Source organism: Lactuca saligna, chromosome 7, assembly GCF_052625555.1.
Source record: "Lactuca saligna cultivar CGN05327 chromosome 7, ASM5262555v1, whole genome shotgun sequence".
Lineage (NCBI taxonomy): Eukaryota > Viridiplantae > Streptophyta > Magnoliopsida > Asterales > Asteraceae > Lactuca > Lactuca saligna.
Window position 1 is genome coordinate 68187693 of NC_136423.1, and position 18766 is coordinate 68206458.

Below are 18766 nucleotides of genomic sequence, written 5' to 3' on the forward strand. Positions count from 1 at the left end.
TCTCTTTGCAAATAAATGTTTTCATCTTTAACTCTGACTAATTCCGATTCCTTTAACTCTATCCACATTCTCCGCTCCTCACTCTTCGACGCTGCCCTGCTCAATTGATCAGTTAGGTTAGAATTTGTGACCCTAGTTTGAGTTAAGCTACTATCTAGATGAGATATTCTTGTATTAACACCTTTTAGTTCTTTCTCATAAGAGGATGATGGTATTTTACATGAAACAAAAACAGATTGTACCTTCTTTATCAGTTCATCAAGCTCATTGAACTGCTGGCTGAGTGGTTTGGCTGTGAAGCACTTATCCTCTTTTGCATTCTGTCCATCATTGCCTCCATCGGTGTTGTATCCCCTCAATTGAGATACGTCAGAAACCATAAGGCATTTACCACCACTGCCTTCTTCCTTAGACACGAACGCCTTTCCATGAGTAGGCTGCCTCACTTCCTCGTCTTCTGAGTCAGTAGACCAAACTTCCGTGCTACCGAACTCATCACCTGGAACAGAACCCTGCACAATAAGGGCATTACAAGGCGGGTTAGCAGCAGACTTCTTCTTTCTCAACTCATCTAGCCTTTTTTGCAACACAGCTTCCTCATTGTTTCCATCATCTTTCTCAGCCATTTTCTTGAGGACACAGTCCTTAGCATAATGGTTTTTCCCACCACAGTAAAAGCAGCTCACTACAGAGTCGCCGTCAACCTTTGGTTCCTTCTTGTGCTCCTCAACTTTCGGTTCATTAACCACCTTTTCTGAGCTGTAACTTCCCTGCCAGTTTCGGTTTTTGTTGCTGGGAAATTTCTTCTTTATGAACCTTTTGGGATTGGATACCATCAAGGCATAATCTTCTGATGTGAGATCATATTCTTCCAGGCTGAGGTCTTCATCCTCCATAACGGCTTTACTTTTTGACAAGAGAGCCAACGAACCGAGACCAGAAACGACATTCTTTTCTTGCACCACGTTTTTCTCTTGAGACTTGAGAATTCCCACCAGTTTCGCCAAAGAGTATGATTTAAATTGCTCATGGGCTTTAACTGTGGAAACTACTGCTCTCCACTCAGACCTTAGACCATTCAGGAATGTAACTTTCTGTTCGATGAGCTTCCTTTCGATATCATGTTTGATCATCTTGCTGAGAAGATGATTGAAGCGATCGAATGTCTGGGTTACAGATTCTTCAGCCCCTTGTCTAAATTCACCAAACTCAGATAGAAGCAGAGTTTGAATAGAATGTTCGAGATCTTCGTCTGTAGAATACAATTCACGAAGTCTGTCCCATACATCCTTCGCCGTCGTGCAAGAGCTAACCAATCTGAATGTATCGGACTGAAGGGCAAACCGGATCAATCTTAGTGCTTTGATATTGCATTGGAACTTGTCTTTTTCATCTTGTGCAATGTCTTTCACGTCCTTAAGCAGATCATTATATTCTTTTTGAGTTTTAATGACTCTGGACGTTGCAGAATGAGAAAACGGTCCGTTGGTGATGGCTTCCCAAATCAAATACCCATTTTCCTCCGACCCAATAACGTAGTCTTCGAAATGATGTGCCCATACTTCATAATCGTTGGTGTATAAGATCGGAATCCTTGTCGTCGAACCAATGCTGTTTGAAATATTGATAACGTTTGATTGTGTCGCGTCCATTATGATCGTAAAAACCTGTTCAAAGATCAGACTTGTAATAAAGCGGATTAGGGCAAAACAATAAATATCAAGATACGTCAATAAAGATGACGGCTCAATAAATATTAATGATTGCGGAAAAACCCTAATGAAAATCTTTTTCACAGAAAAGATGTGTATCAATTACACAGCCTCCTGCTCTGATACCAATTGATGAGATTAAACAAACCTTTAATCTATAAAGATCGATTAGATCTTAAACAAGTAACTAAACAATGACGATATGAACACAATAAAAGAACAAGACAAGATTGAATCAAACGTGTTGAATGATTAAAACAAAATCCTCAGAAGAGCTCGATTAAGAACATCAACTGTAGAGGATTGGAAGGTTACAAGTATGATCAAAGAAACCTTTAGTCGTCTGGAAAATATCGTTTTCTCAGATCTCTCAAAAACCTTAACCTAATATGCATGCAAGCATAAGCTTATATACAAAGCATAAAAGACACACGGTTGGACAAGCCCAAACCGTAATACAAAGAATTATAAACAAACGAGCCCAAAAGACGCAATCTTCTAAGCCCAACAGAAAGTTTCGCCGGTTGGCAGATTAAGGCGAACGGCCTTATCGTAACATAGAATGTCCGCATGATGAGAACTTAGCCAATCCATGCCAACGATGACATCGAAACTCTTAATCGAGACTGGCATGAGGTTGATTGAAAAGGGATTATCGTTTAAAGTTAGGGTGCAGTTTAAGTATATCTCCTTAGTGCCTTCGGTTTTCCCGTTGGCCATTTCTACTATGAATGGTTCATTTAATGATTGTGGTATTGATTTTAGTAGGCCTTTAAAGTCGTGACTCACGAAACTCCTTTCCGCTCCACTATCAAACAAAATGCATGCATACGAGTTATCGAGAAGAAACGTACCCGTAACAACAGTAGGGTCCGCAATGGCTTCATCTTGTCCCATTGCGAAAACTCAGCCCCTTCCGCCGGTATTCCGGTTGTTTGCCTTTGGGCAGTCCCTGCGGTAGTGCCCCGTGTCTCCGCACTCAAAGCAGGCGCGACTTACCCCGGTATTAGTAGTGGGGACGGATGGTTGGGTTGGATCTTTGCAATAGCGGGTTGTATGTCCCTTCTTATTACACTTGGTGCATTGAAGATCATGGCAAGGACTGTGGTGGTGGAAGCTGCATCGGTTGCACTTAGGAAGTTTCCCATTATATGAGCTTGTGGGGGCAGGGTTGGCAGGTACAGTCATAGCGTGGGTCGTTATTACTTGTTGTTTCTTGGGGTTTTCCTGGAGGGTTTGTCCCCTCCTTTTGTTCCAAGGCCTACTCTGGCCCTGAGCCTCCCTAGGTGGATTTGCGGTTGTTGAAATGATACCGTGTTTTACTCCGTGGTCGATGAGTCGCTGAGCCAGGCGTTTAGCGCTGTTGTAGGTAACAGGGCTGGAAGCTAGGACATGCCCTTGAATCTGGGGTGACAACCCCCAAATCTACCTTTCAACCTTCTTTGATTATGGGTTGACCATGGTAGGGCACAGTGCAGCGAGGTCGTTGAACCTAGCTGTGTAGGCGACTAGGTCAGACCCAGTCATTTTCAGATTCAAGAGCTCCTGCTCAAGCTTTTGCACTTCGCCCCTTGGGCAGTATTCTTCCAGTAGTAGAACCTTTAGATCGTCCCAACTCATGGCGTTGGCGACAATGAGCGTCACCGAATTCACATGGCTTTTCCACCAAGTGAGGGCTCGATCTACGAAAGTGCAAGCAGCGAACTTGACTTTGCTTGCTTCCAGGCATGAGCAGATCTCGAAGACCGTTTCGGTCTTCTTAAACCATTGCATTAGTGCAATGACTCCCCCAGTTTCATTAAAAGTTTTTGGCTTAGCGTTAGAGAACTCCTTGTAAGTACATTCTCTTACTTGGCCATGACCAGTGCCATGATTTGGATGATTCGTGCTGCTTCCCGCCCCTCCATTTCCGTGGGAGTTTATTTGCGAGAGGGCTGCAGTTACTGCTGCTGTGATAGCAGCCTGGACCATGGCTAGATCATAAGTTGGTGGTGGAGGTGGTGCCGTGCCTGACCTGGGCCTTAGGTTTGGACGAGGAAGCATCGCGCTGCCAAAAGAAAAATGGAAAATTTATAAGTTTTGGCAGTTCAGAGTTGAATGATATTGAGTTAACTTCTAATAGTTCTAAGAAGTTGGGTTTGACCGACATAATGTTTTGAGCTTGAAAGTAAAGTTTGATTAGATGTACCAATGAATTGAACGAATTGTTCATGATTAACAACAAGAAAAAGGGATATACCTTTATATATATTAAACATATAGTTGTGTTACAGTGGGGTCTAGACAAAAGTTCTTGACCTTTTTAAAGGCCTCCGATTACAGAACAATTTAAAGAAAATAATACTTTTATCCGAAGTCCTAATTTATATCAAAATTTGAGAGTCGGGCAAGTACTACTTGCGGCGTGCTTTGCGTTTGGAGCTCGACTCCGTGTCGAACTGCTTCGACTCCATGAGGCGTCTATCAAAAGCAGCTTGTTGTTCTCTCAATTCTGTGAAGGCCGCATTTTCTTGTGCTTGAAATGCTTCGGCGCGAATGTGGATGTCGTTCTGCAACATCTCTAGGCGGTTGATATCGGCCGTGTGGATTTGTACTCCACATTGACCTCTCGGATTCGGTTGGCTTGCACTCCGGATTGATAGCACTGGTTGGCGAGTTTGCCAACCATGACCGGAAGTGCTCGGTCGGCTGATCCCCCGCCTCTCACATCATAGAAGTCTCGGCACATGCCGTAGGGAGGGCGTAAGCTTTGTTGTTGGCTCCAATGATGGAGGTGACTTCCCCACACAGGAGTGGGTCCTTGGAAGTTCCTCACGTGGACGGGAGGTTGTGGGATTGGTGGATTTATAATTTCTGGCTCCGAATCCGTGCCAGAGTCATCCCCTCCCTCCAACTCTATAGGCTCTTCGTCTTCTTCAGGATCTTCGTCGATCCATCCTCCATTACCTTGGTTGGGGTAGTAGGGGTCATTTGGGTGATGGAATCCCGCCATTTAGACTGTACGAGAATAGAGTTAAAAATTTACTATAAGCTAGAGCACATGAAACTTACCCTTAAGTTTAATGGTTGACGGCACTCGAATACTCCCTTAGTATTCTTTAACGATATGCTTTTGGTAAGTTTTAAATTTGTTGTCCATTGCAGACACTCCTTGGTATACGTTAGTCGGCTCTTGGACAAATATAGTTGATCAGGCTATATTCTTCCCAGTTCCGATTACATGTCCCAAGGCGTACCTGTACTGCACAACTTATTTATAATACTTCTAAAGTTATTTACTATGAAACTGTTATTAGTATAAAATGAGTGCATGCTTACCTTAAAACTAAATAAATTTAATTTCAAAAGTATGACTTTTCTCAGAGTGCTTTTGCCCAGTTAAGTTTATAGTTGTATACCAAAAAGAAACGGTTTTGATATACTTAATTCCCTATAAACAAAGCTCTGATACCAATCTATCACGCCCCCAAACCAGAACGACGGAAACGTTCGGGGGCGGAGGACGTCATATTCAGTATCATAACAGTTCATAGAAAGGAAAGTACACACCACCATATATATATTGAAGTTTCCAAGATGTTTACATAATTGTATTCATTACCTGTTCAAAAGTTAAATACATAAACATCATTCAAAAGAAGTAATTAACGCCAGTGCGTTAATCCCAAAAGTTGATTCCCAAACCTGCTTAGCGGTTCCCTGAGAATACAAGTTAATTCAAAGAAAAAGTGTCAACAATTAAGTTGGTGAGTTCATAAGTAGTTTAGAAAAATTGGATGCCATTCCAAAATGGGTGTATGTTTTCCAGAAAACTCAGTGTTTCAAGTGTGAAGAGTTATGAATTGTTGTGTTGAAAATGAATGTATTAGATCCAGAAAATACCATATTTTCCCTAATGGTTGAGATATGATTTGTTGTGTCTTCCAAGAAAAACCCTTATTTTCTTATAAAAGTATGGAATGCATATGAATGTTCGTGTCATAAGTTGTAAATAATTGCACCAGGAAAATTCCTTATCTTCCTATTAGTTGTTTGGTTTGTATACAGGAAAAACCCTTATTTTCCTAACATGACTGGCAGTCTCTAAGATCGAAAATCGCAAGAAAACGACGTTCTTAAAAGTTGTGTCATAGTTTTATATAATAAAGCTATACGAAGATCGCGTTTGATAGATGAAGAACAGTTTTAATAGCCACTCGTTCATAAAAGCATAATACCACAATAATTGTATATCCGATGAGTTTTATAACCATACTAAACATAATATGCCTGTAGCGACGTTCTTCAGGCATCGTAGAGTTATGACACACTGTCACCCCAAAAGACGGAGTGTAGCTAACAGTCAGGGCGCGGGATCATGACTTCCCGTATAGATCTATACACATTTGACACGTTCTCCGAACGGGAGACTCTGGTTATAGACAGGACTTGCAACATTACTTTCTAATAAAGAAAAGTAACGTTTGAAGATATACACGTCTCATGGATTCTCAACTAAGCCTGTATTAAAGTGATAGTTTTGTATGCAAAGTTTATCCTTTTTCACAATGTTTGTCAAAGCAAAATCATAAGTTTTTAGAATGTATAAAACGACTTAACAATGAAAGGTACTTTGAAATCATTATATACTTTGCATAAGTCTAATGCACACAAAGTATGACAAGAGTTTTCCATAATAGTAATGAGTTCCAAGTGATTTGTTCAGTAAAACAAGCGTAGTGAAACTTTATAAAATACACGATAATAACCGTATGCTTACTTGTATTTCCCCCCCTAAAAGAGTATAAAAGCATTTTAAAATGTATTTAAAGTGTGTTTGAAAGGGGTATGAACTCACTTGAAAGTTTGAAGATAGCAAGCTGGAAAACCGGGCAGAGTTTCGTCTCGGGAAATGGATTTTCCTCGGGATTCTCGGGATTCCTCGGGAGTAAAATCGACCTTCGGGACTTGCACCAAATGACCAGGGCTTCGGGGTAGTGTGAGCACGGAAAACAAGGTAAAACGCAAGAAAAAGGAGAGTGAATGAGCAATTTTTCCGGAATCCCTCGCACCCCTTTTATAGGGGGCTGAGAGGCATGCGTACGCGGGGCGTACTCCTGTACGCGGCGCGTACGGGACGTCACTGCTGACCGCATCCTCGGTTGCAACGCTTCGGACGGGACGGGGAGGGGGGTAGCTCGCATAGGGGCGACGTGGACGATCCGAGGTCGTGGCCTCGAGTACGCGGGGCGTACGAGGGTACGCGGAGCGTACTACGGCCCTAGGCTGACTCCCCTTCGGATAATACCGAATTTTTAATAAAAATTATATATAAATTATTTATCAAACTTCAAAAATTCATATCTCCTTCATACGAACTCCGTTTTCGGCGTTCTTTATATCTCCACGAAGGTGAGACTACGATCTACAACTTTCATTTAGATTCCGTTGGCAAATTCCGAAATTATTTTTATTATTTATTTATTTATTAAAATGACGTGATTAAGGAATTTCTTTAAAAATTCATAACTTTTTCATACGATGTCCGATTTGAGCGTTCTTTTTATGCATGTTTGTAGTTTAACGATATCTATGACTTTCATTTAGACACCTAAGGTCAGAAAGTGTTTTATTGAAACTTTGCGTTTTTACGTAACTTCGTATTGCCGTTTTTTGTCGGAAAAACTTAGAATGGTCATAACTTCTTCGTTATAACTCGGATTTTTGTGTTATTTATATGTTTGGAAACCTTAAGACGATACCTACCACATAGCGCACTCCAAATAGAGTTTTTGAATACTTCATTTTTCGGTGATATTCTAATTCCTTTCTCGAAGAGGTTACAGGACTCGATTTTTACTGACTTGAAATGACGGGCTGTTACACAGCATATACACATAACCAACAAATACAAGGAACCATACATATATACCAAACTAGCATATAACCAGCTAATACAGGTAGTCATACATGTCTACTAGTCTAACATGTAACAAGTGTAGTATCATCCTATATAAAAGGATTCATAATCTAGTGGGCCGACATTGGTGTCGTCGACCCACGAGTATAGTGAGGAAAATCTCACCTCAATCATCTGTCAGAAAAAACACGAATAAGAGTTGCTGACCCCCAAAATCCTCACACTATAAATTCACCAAAAACCTTAAGTCAAAACCAAGGTAAAGACCTCAAACCGACAAGTACTTAGACTAATATTAACTCTTATAAGGGAAAAAAAAATACCATTTTACCCTTCCCGAGACCTATGATAACAGTCGACTAAAAGCCAGCGGGTCAAAAAGTCAAGGGTATGACTTATGTTGACCTACACACTATATACTCTAGCTCTATGTATGGCGTAGAGCCTTATCTCGAAAACGGGGCTCCACCAGGCTACGCAGGATGTAGCCTAGATTACACACTGCATAATCGCCTCAGCTCCAAAACTCACATTAAGCACTTATTTATTTAATATCTTTCACTCAATACTTTGATCTAACCCTAACAAGCATTCTAAATCAAAAAGTCTCCAACTTTATTCCTTTGCATGGCTAAAGAGAGTCCAAATCCAAAACCCTAGGTTATCACACATTCCTAAGCTCCATATCTCATGCATAGATAGAAAGAAGGGACCAACATTGCATTCTTATGATGACATGCACACACAAATTTCTGAAAAGGCTACTCATACGTCCTGGAGTAGCTCATAACAAATTAGACCACAAATATGGGACAAAAAAGGACATAAACCTAAAGACTAACAAGAGCTATAAAGATATTCATCAAGTTGAGAAGTGTATACCTCCTAGAGAATGCTTATGAGATGCAAGTCCCAGATCCACAAGGCTTGAAGGTTCCCAAGTGCTCTCCAATGAAGTCCTTCCTTCAAAGATGAACACAAACCACTCAAGAGAGCTCAAAACTCAGAAATGGATATTAGGGTTTTGAGGTGGCAGCTTAAATGGAGTGGATGCTGATAATAGAAGGCCTCAAGGGGATTAGAGCCTTTAAATAATGCTCAAAATCCTGAAATTAGGGTTTGTGCTTTGCGCCACTACACGTTGTGTAGCTTGAGCTATGTAATACATAGTTCATTAATCCCTCGAATCCAATGTTCCTTCTACGTGCTATGTAGGAGGCTACATTATGCCATGTTTAATGGCCAAAATCTAACTAATTACATATTATTTAAGGAAAGAAGTTTAGCTGAAGGACCGGGTGTTACATGTTAAATATATTTTGCCACATATGGAGCATAGGTAATATTCTCGACATATATATGCAAAATTTGAAAAAGCCTACACCGGGTTGGATTTCAAGAAGTTTTTTTGGGTTGTAGTTATGAGATGTATGGAAGGTGACTTCAAGATACACATAGATGCAATTAAGAAGCTTGTAACATCCAGATTTTACCAGGTATCTTGTAAATTTAATTTTGTTGAATTGTGAGGGGGACTCGGCGAGTTGGAGCTCAGACTCACCGAGTAGGGACGCGGAATTGGACAATGGATCGCGCCTGGACTCGGCGAGTCCAGGATAAGGACTCGGCGAGTCTGCGCTGTGTAGAGAAACCCTAAAATCCCGGGGTTGAGGCCTATTTAAAGGGCCTTATGGCCGTCATCTGTGCTCACCCAAACCTTAGAGAGAGACCCTTGTGTTCTTGAGTGATTGTGGAGAGAGAGGAGCATTTCTTGACCTTGTGTGTGTCATTTAGCAAAGAAGAAGGAGATTCTAGGCAAGAGGAAGCAAAGGAGGCTGCTATTTCGTGGATTTGGAGCTTAGATCATCAATCTAGAGGTATGATTTCGGTCCATATTCTGTTTGGTGAAGCATTATGCGATTTAGGGCTTATTATGGTCATTTATGGGATGATTTGATGCCCAATGGTTCCCTCCTTGTGTTGAGGTTATGGATCTGGATCCATAGAGGTCCAGAGAGCCTCACTCATCAAGCTTTATGTATAACAATGGAGTCTAGGACCTTGTGTTGTGGTATTTGAGTCAAAAACATCATATATGGTCATATAGAGGTTGTATGTGCATCAAGATTGTAACTTTACGTGCTAAATGAGCTTGGAGGGACTGGATCTATGGATTAATGGACTGGATCTGACCTTATGAGCAAGATTGAGTCATTGCATGGCACGGACTCGCCGATTCTGAAGAACAGACTCGGCGAGTAGCATGAATGTTGCCCGACCACACAGTGAGTGGTCTTGCCGAGTTGGGGAGGGTGGACTCAGTGAGTCAAGGGGGAGTCAGAATGGACCGGTGGACTGAGTCAAACTGGACTCGCTGAGTTGTTCTTGAGACTCGGCGAGTTGAGTCGTGGTGGCCCCACAACTCATGCCAGGTGGAACTCGTCGAGTTGAGTGAATGCTCGACGTGTCAAGGGAGGATTCCAGGGAAATTGGTGTATACGCTCAGACTCGCCGAGTCGCTATAGCGCACTCGCCGAGTCCGGTCAAAGTTAACCGTTGACCGTTGACCAGCGTTGACCTAAATTGACTTGTTATAGTGTGGTCAACCCTAGTTGGGAAAGTGTTAATTAGGGATGTATTGTGCTATAGGGGGACTACAGCTCGGCAGATCGAGTGATTAGCGATTTCAGGTTTACGATTTACCGAGACACACGAGGTGAGTCTTCTCACTATACTTTACCTTGAGTAGGTAACCAGAGTTATGTGATAGAGTATTTGTATGCTATGTATGTTATGTGTTGTACTGCATTATTTCTATGTGATTTATGTGGTGCATGTCTATCAGAGCTAGAACCTGAGGGTTCACAGAGTTTGGGTGCACGGACCCACAGAGTTATAGCCTAGAGTGGCTACTATGTGTTATATGTGGTATTTTGGGGAACTCACTAAGCCTTGTGCTTACAGTGTTTGATGTTATTGTTTCAGGTACTAGTGACGACCGCGGGAAGGCGCCGGCTTGATCCGTACACACACACGTTCGGAGCTTGATATTATGATCTTGGGATTTTGTATTGTCTTGTTTGGATAATTAAAATGGTTGTTTTTATGAATATTGATGGAATTATGTTTTACAAAAATTGAAAATTTTGTTTTGAAATTTTCGGTGTTACAAATTGGTATCAGAGCCTTGGTTTGAGGGATTCGGGTACACCTTCGGGGGTATTTGAACTCAAACTGAGGAACTGAAGGGATATTTTCAAAATAAAACCAAAATCTTCTAAGAGTAAAAGATTTTCCAGGAAGAAACGTGTGTACGATCAGTCAGCGCCCGAACGGTGAATTCCCAAAATACCTTTATATTACGTGATAATTATTATTAAAATGATGTGTTTGTATGCTAGAGTAGGCTAGGTATTGCTAATAGGACTAGAGTGGCCTGTTTTGTGATGCCTTAGCCTAGGGAGGGGTGAGCTGCTATGAGATGCTGAGAGTAATTAGGTAGCAGCTAGGGCTTTGTGTGAGATCTATTACAAAGTGATTTAAGTATAATAGAGTACTTGGGGATTGGGATCCGAAGAGGAAGATTTGGGGTGTGTACTGTGACGGTGCGGACAGTAGTATTGGGCCCGTACTACTGAAAGCACCGGTGCGGTACACAGTCCAAATAAGAATCTTGGGATACCAAGAATGAAGGAGGGGTGGATTGTCGAATGTAAGGGTGTTCGAGTGAATTCTAATTATCGCATGTTGTATTTCAGAGGTTGATCATGGTGAGGACACGTCACATGCCGGAGGATGCCGGAGCTAGTGATGAGGAGATTCGACATATCATTCATGAGGAGGTGGCTGCGGTCATCAGAGCTGAGATACCAGAGATGTTCGGGTCTATTAAGACCGCGTTGATTGAGACATTTGACGAGCGCTATGCCGCTCTTTCTGAGGCTGCTGTTGCAGCGGCTACCGCAGCGATCGCTACGGCAAGACCCCAGGGAGGTGATGCGTCATTGTTTAGGGAGTTCAGCAACACCAAACCACCAGAGTTTGATGGTACGCAGGATCCGGTGGCAGCTATGAGGTGGATATCTGATATGGAGGGATGCTTCTTCACTTGCTCGTCCCCTGAGCATTTGAAGGTTCGGTTCGCACTGAACCAGCTTCGCTTGGGAGCGAAGGACTGGTGGAAGTTTGTGACGGTGCACTTCACACCTACTGAGCTTTCAGCAGTGACCTGGGAGAGGTTCACTACCATGTTTCGAGATGAGTACGTTCCTCAGGTGGAGAGGGAGCGTCCGGCACAGGAGTTTCTGACCCTCAAGCAGGGTACCGAGTCAGTTACAGCGATTACGAGGATGTTTCATGAGAGGGCGATGTTCTGCCCTGAGCACGTGTCCACCGAGCAGGCACGTATGAGCCGTTACCTGAGCATTCTGAGACGGGATATTCGGGAGTTTGCTGCAAACTCCTCGTATCGGACATTTGCTGAGCTTCAGGCAAATGCTCGGAAGAGGGAGATTGAGCTTGCGACTCAGGCCAGGGAGGAGGCGGAGTTTCTAGGGAGGGATCGGCGGCCGTGTGGAAAGTATGGGTAGATGTGGCAGGTAGTATGGGCCCGTACTACTGAAAGCAGAGGACCCATACTTGATACAGGGAGCATTCTGAAGGTCCTAAGGAGCAGATTGAGGAGTGATGTTATGGTTCGAATATCATACATCGGAGCAGATTGCGGAGTGATGTTATGGTCCGGGTACCATACATCGGGACAGGTTGAGGATGGATGTTGTGGTTCGAGCACCATACATCGGAGCGGATTACAGAGTGATATTATGGTCCGGGTACCATACATCGGAACAGATTGAGGGGTGATGTTATGGTTCGAATACCATACATCGGAGTGGATTGCAGAGTGATGTTATGGTCCGGGTACCATACATCGGAACGGATTGAGGATAGATGTTGTGGTTCGAGAACCATACACCGGAGCAGATTGGGAAGGGATGTCATGGGATGAGTACCATGGTTCGTAGCGAATGATGCTTGTGGTTATCTTGTTATCCGGTCATGATCAATAAGGTAGAGATCGGGCACGATGGGTCTGAGGCCTGCAGACCATGATTGAGTGTGGAGGGGCGTCCTTCGAGAGGAAAGGCGAGTGCTTATCAGAGTATTTTGGTAAGGGTTAAAGACAGAGGGAAATTTCGGTTGAGTCGAGCAATCAGACGATAGAGGAGAGGTCACCTTCTAGGTGGGTGGTGCCGTTTACGTGCGTGTGCAAGACACGAGAGGCCTGGTGTTTCAGTTTTGGGATTTGGGAGTACACCCTGCAGGTCGTTATCGGTGATGATTTCCTCCAGAGTGTCAGGGAGCATGTGTGCCGCGAGGCAGTGGCTTATCGTGAGCAGACAGTCAGTTGGGACTGAGGTAGTCGAGGACCACACTACACCTAATTGGGAATAATAGGATGTGTTGTAGTGGTAGCAGTGGGGAGTTCAGTCGAGTGTTGCAGTGCAGAGAGTTTTCGTCTATGCTGAGAGTGGGTCCCTATCCTTGGGACAATTCCGGTGTTGGAACATTGGTTGATGAGTTGAGGTGAGAGGAACGACGATTCTGCGGCACAGTCTATGAGCCAGGGATGTTATTGAGCAGTTGAGATGCTTAGTATTGGATTGGTATGAGATTTGGAACGATTAGAGACAGTCGTGATGAGGAGTTCTTGAGGAGTTTATCAGAGGTTCAGAGTATAGGGGGGGTCGATTGATTCCCTTAAGAGGGAATTATCGGGCGTTGCGTGGCACTTCCTCGGAGCAGGTGCGATTTCGCGGGTGGAAAATAGTCGTGGGTTAGTTGAGTGTTAATTGGGGATGGTTCGAACCCTAAGTGGGGGAGAACCGGGTGTAGTACATAATAAAGCAAAGATTCGTCAAGAGTGACTATAAGTGAAGTATAGAGATCTGCTATAAGAATCATGAGACCAGAGGTGTCGGTGATCGAGTGAAGAGGTCAGAGTGAGTTTATGCGGGAAGTACTTGAGGAGGAGAACGAATGTACTCATGGTAAGTGATTGGTGTTGTTGCAAGAAGATAGAGAATGATTGGGCAGCCAATCTCCGGGGCCGGTGTGCGTATCTTTGTTGGATTTTGAGCGTCGGAAGAAGGGTTTCGGAGCATTATCAGCAAATTTCGTAGCGACAGCATTTTTTTTTCTTTTTTTCCAAATCGAGAAGATTAGATGCACCGAAGTTGTAAGGTGAGAAATGAAGATCTAGATATGGGGTTCAGAGGGAATGTATTATTGTGTCTACATGATGTTGGGACAAGAGATCAGTGGTCGTGGCAGTATTCCGGGCTATTCGGTTATGATATCCTTACTTCGGAGTTATTCAGGAATCCTGGACTGAATCGACGTGTGGCGTATCAAGTATCTACGGATCTAGTGGGAGTCTTCGAGTATGGACATCCGGGGAGACTATTTGAGAGAGTGGACTTTCGCAAGGTGGGCGTTCGTTATGTTGATTGCCTCCGTAGTCTGTGGTGAATATTCGAGTCGCAGTACTCATTATTCAAAAGATGTTGTGATACCGTGTGGAGTCGCAGTACTCATTATATGGCAAGAGAATTTCTTTCGAGCAGAGTATGAGGTGGAAGAGTTTTGAGTTTGGGTAGCCTTGGTATTGAGTTTTTGGAGCTTGGATATTGGGTCGAGGGCGAGACGGGGGCCTCCGCCTCTGTCGGGAGATGCGGTGAGGTACACAAGGAATATGCGCAACAGGAACCAGAGATTTGAGTAGGGACGACCCTCGGTTGGATTATATTTCCCGCATGGGGAAAAGAGGATTTTGTGACTTGCGTGTCATGGGGTCGGGATAGTGGTCACGGGGAGAAAGTTAGTGGGATATTTGGATCGTGATATGGGTGACCGTTGGGGGGCTCATATGTGGGCCAAAAGCTGATCTGGTACTCAGTCTGGAAGAGGAATATGAGAAAGGAGATTATCCTGATGACATCTAAGGACACTTTAGAGAGAGTGAACGATTCAGACGCTCGAAGACATGCTTCGGGCATGTGTATTAGATTTTGGAGGAAGCCGCGGTACGTATTTATCCTTGGTTGAGTTATCCCATATCAACAGCCATCATTAGTGCATTAGTATGCCGCCCTTTGAGCTGTTGCATGGAAGGTGATGTCGGAACCTCGTTCGTTGAGGAAAGGTAATGCATGGACCCGAGAGTCCTTGCGAGCAGATCCAGAGCATGTGTGATACAGGGAGTTGAGGCAAGGTTGCCAAGCGGATTTCACTAAGTAAGGGAAGGGAAAGGTATGTTGGGACTAATGCAGCAAGGGTATGTGTTTGCAAGAAGAGAGCTCGTGAGAGTTGCTCTGAGAGTGAGAATGAGTCTCGCAGTCGTTCCGAAATGGATAGAGTGGGCTTTAGATCGGGGATCCGGTGATTCATGGTTTCCTAACTCTTATGGGTCGGGTGATCGTTGAGAATTGGAGCAGAGTTACATCTTGGGTAATTCCCGGTTACAGGGAGTGGTGGACAATACAGAGATCGTGCTTGAGTCGATAGAGCAGATGCAACAGGTTAATCAGAGGTTAATGATCGTCTAGAGTTGACGGGAAAGTTATGCGGACAGACGCCGTTGCAAGTATGTGTTTCAGGTCGGCGAATTCGTACTTCTGACGGTCTCTCCTTGGAAAGGGGTGATTCGATTCAGGAAGAGGGGCAAGTTGGGGCCCCGGTATGTTGGACCTTTTCGTGAAGGTGCGAAGGGAGGACGGGTGGCCTATCGTTTGGAGCTGCCAACAGAGTTGGGATGGATCCATGACACTTTTCATGTGTCGCATTTGAAGAACTGTATAGCCGATGAGTCAGCAGTGGTTCCACTAAGGAACAATTAGGTGGATGCGAGCCTGTGCTTCGATGAGAGGCCAGTGGCCATCAGGGATCGGAAGATCAAGGTTCTGAGGAACAAGGAGGTACCTCTGGTATTGGTTCAGTGGCAATCTCGGAATAGATCGGAAGTGATTGGGGAGCCGGAACGTGACATGCGGGAGCGGCATCCGGGACTATTTTCAGAGTGAGATTTCGAGGGCGAAGTCTGATTCTAGTGGGGGAGAATTGTAACAGCCCGAAACCTCAAGTATTGTTAAAATTACATTTTGGGGTGTTTTAAAGGGGGGACTCGGCGAGTTGGAGCCAGACTCGCCGAGTAGGATCGCAGATCGGGTCGCGGGTTCGCGACTGGACTCGACGAGTCCAGATAGGGACTCGGCGAGTCTGCGCTGTTTAGCGAAAACCCTAACCGTTCAGGTTTGGGACGTATAAAAGGGATCATTGGCCGTCATTGTTCCCTTTTAGCCGTCTGAGAGGAGCCCTAAACCGAGTGTGTGCATCAGGAGCAAGGTTAGAGGCCATGAGTGATTGTGAAGGAGTTGTTGTGCAAGGAAGGGAAGGTTTTGGCTAAAGGAACAACAAGGGAGTCACATGCTGAAGATTGGGGACACAGAGAATACATTATTCAGGTATGAATTCGGGTATACTCTGTTATGTTGATATATTTAGAGGATTAGGGTTTAAGGAACCCTTTTGTGATTAGATTAATGGTTACCCTTGTCCCCCAAACGATTGTAACCCTGTGTTGGGACCCTTAGAGGTCCAGAAGATCCCAGGTTTGTGCATTTCGGGAATTGGTGAAGGTTTTGGATTGAAATCCTTATGCCTTAGGTTAACATGGGAATTATGAGTCTTGGGGTGTAGCATGAACACCTAAATGAAGGCCTTTTGTGATGGACCAGCTTAGGAGGACCAGACCTATGATTGGTCGGGACGATTCTGATCTTAGGAAGCAGTTTGATCGATTGCATGGCATGGACTCGCCGAGTCGGATGAGCAGACTCGGCGAGTAGCTTGAAGAATAGATGGGACTCGCCGAGTTGTTCTTCAGACTCGACGAGTGGAGTCGGGGTGGCCCCGCGATTCTTTCACGAGGAACTCGTCGAGTCAAGAGAGATACTCGACGAGTAGAAAGGGAATATTCAGGATTTTGTGAGAACGACTAGACTCACCGAGTCGCCAGGGTACTCGCCGAGTCCAGTCGAGATGACCGTGGACCGTTGACCGGAGCTGACCTGTGTGTGTTTGATTTCTTAGGGTCAGTTAACATGGAAGATAAAAGTATTAATAAGAGATATATTGTTATAGGGAGCTTGTAGCTCGGCGGATCAGGTGCAAGTGATTTCAGGAGTTGCTAACTTCCAGCATCCACGAGGTGAGTTTTCTCACTATACTGTACCCGGAAGGGTTTGATTGTGTGACCGGAAGGTCGAATATGTTATGTGTTATGTAAATATGCTATAAATGGAAAGTTAGTTGCTACGCGTGATATGCATGTTTATATGGGCCGGAAGGCAACGTGTTATGTGACAGAAAGGTCAGGTATGATATATGATATATGTGCTTTATGTGTTAGAGTAAATGTATTATGTGCTGAATATGTTATGGGCCGGAAGGCAATATGTTATGGGCCGGAAGGCAATTATCTTATGGGCCGGAAGGCGATTATCATATGGGCCGGAAGGCATTGTACTGTGGACCGGAAGGTCCGGGCCTGGAAAGGTGTATGTGCGTAAGGTGAATATTGGGGAACTCACTAAGCTTCGTGCTTACAGTGTTTTATGTATGTTGTTTCAGGTTCTTTCAGTAACGCGGGATGGCACCGGCTCGATTGTACACACCAAAGAAAGAGTTGTATTCTGGAGGATCCTGGTTTTCTACTAAGTGAAAATGAAACTACGTTTTTGTAATTCAAATGTGTATGAGATTTTAAACAAGTGATTTAATATTAATTTGGTTAATTAAATGAAAATTTTGCCTTGAAAATCACGGTGTTACATGCCTAATAAAAGAACACTTTTTGACTACATCAAAGCATAATGTTCCCCACACTCAAGTCTCATATATGTATCTCAGGTGTTAAGGATGTACATATATTTCCTTTTATCAAGTATCATTCATGACATCGATCGATGAAGTGATCTTGAACGGGTCACTCCAATACTTACTCTCTAGTAAGTACCTATGAAACTGGTTACAACGCTTTGTCAACCATCCCATTTCATATTAGTCTTATTTCATTATTGCTCCTACAATAATAACTGACTATGAAGTTTTAGAGTGAATTAATTTACTAAAGGATTAAACATGTTAATAAAGAACATAACAAATATTTGATGAAAAGATCATTTGCCATATATATATCGTATTCATTAGAATAGATGATGTTACATAATGTTTCAATATTCAATACTAATACAATGATAAAATCCAATCACTAGAATAATGAAGTCCTATTTCTCGAGCATGTCCTTCGATTTTTTCTTGAGGACGAGGCTTCGTGAAAGGGTCCGCCAAATTTTGATAAGTGTGAGCATGTCCTTCAATTTTTTCTCAAGCAACAACGCTTTTCTTGGAGCTTTTCCAAGTCACCACACCCCCATTGATAATGAGCACATATCCTGATTGTGATTTACAATCATCTCGATCAGTTGTGAAGGAAGCATTAGTGTAGCACTTTACACTTAAGCTATCTTCCATGCTTCCATAGATGAGGAACAAATCCTTAGTTCTTTGTCTGTACTTTAGAATGTTCCTCACTACTCTCCAATGACTCTCCCCTGGATTTTGTTGGAACTTGCTTACCATTATCATAACATAAGCATGATCATGTATTGTATAATTCATGGCATACATGATGGATCCAATTGCAGAAGCATATGGGATATCTTTCATCTTGTCTAGCTCAACCTTTATGCTAGGACATTGAGACAAACTTAGTATAGTGCCGTGTGTCATGGGTACAAATCCTCTCTTAGAGTTTTCCATATTGAACTGTTTCAATACTTTCTCAATATATGTACCTTGGCTTAGACCTATTAATCATTTTGATCTATCTCTATAGATTTTGATTCCAAGAATGTATTGTGCCTCATCTAGGTCCTTCATCGAGAAGCACTTTCAAAGCCAAGTCTTTACACCTTGTAAAGTTGGAATGTGGTTTCCCATGATTAATATGTCATCCACATATAGGACCAAGAATGTTACCGAGCTCCCACTAGTTTTCATGTAAACACAAGATTCATCTTCATTTCTAATAAAA

The 18766-nt window shown here is 43.3% G+C and overlaps 1 protein-coding gene across 1 annotated transcript; it reads right to left on the reverse strand.

Annotated features, from left to right (window-relative positions):
* Positions 1–18057: 18057 nt before the first annotated feature.
* On the reverse strand, positions 18058–18492 carry LOC145007038 (secreted RxLR effector protein 161-like). The gene has a single exon (XM_078966042.1). The coding sequence runs from the start codon at positions 18490–18492 to the stop codon at positions 18058–18060; it is 435 nt and encodes a 144-aa protein (XP_078822168.1).
* Between the last annotated feature and the right edge of the window lie 274 nt (positions 18493–18766).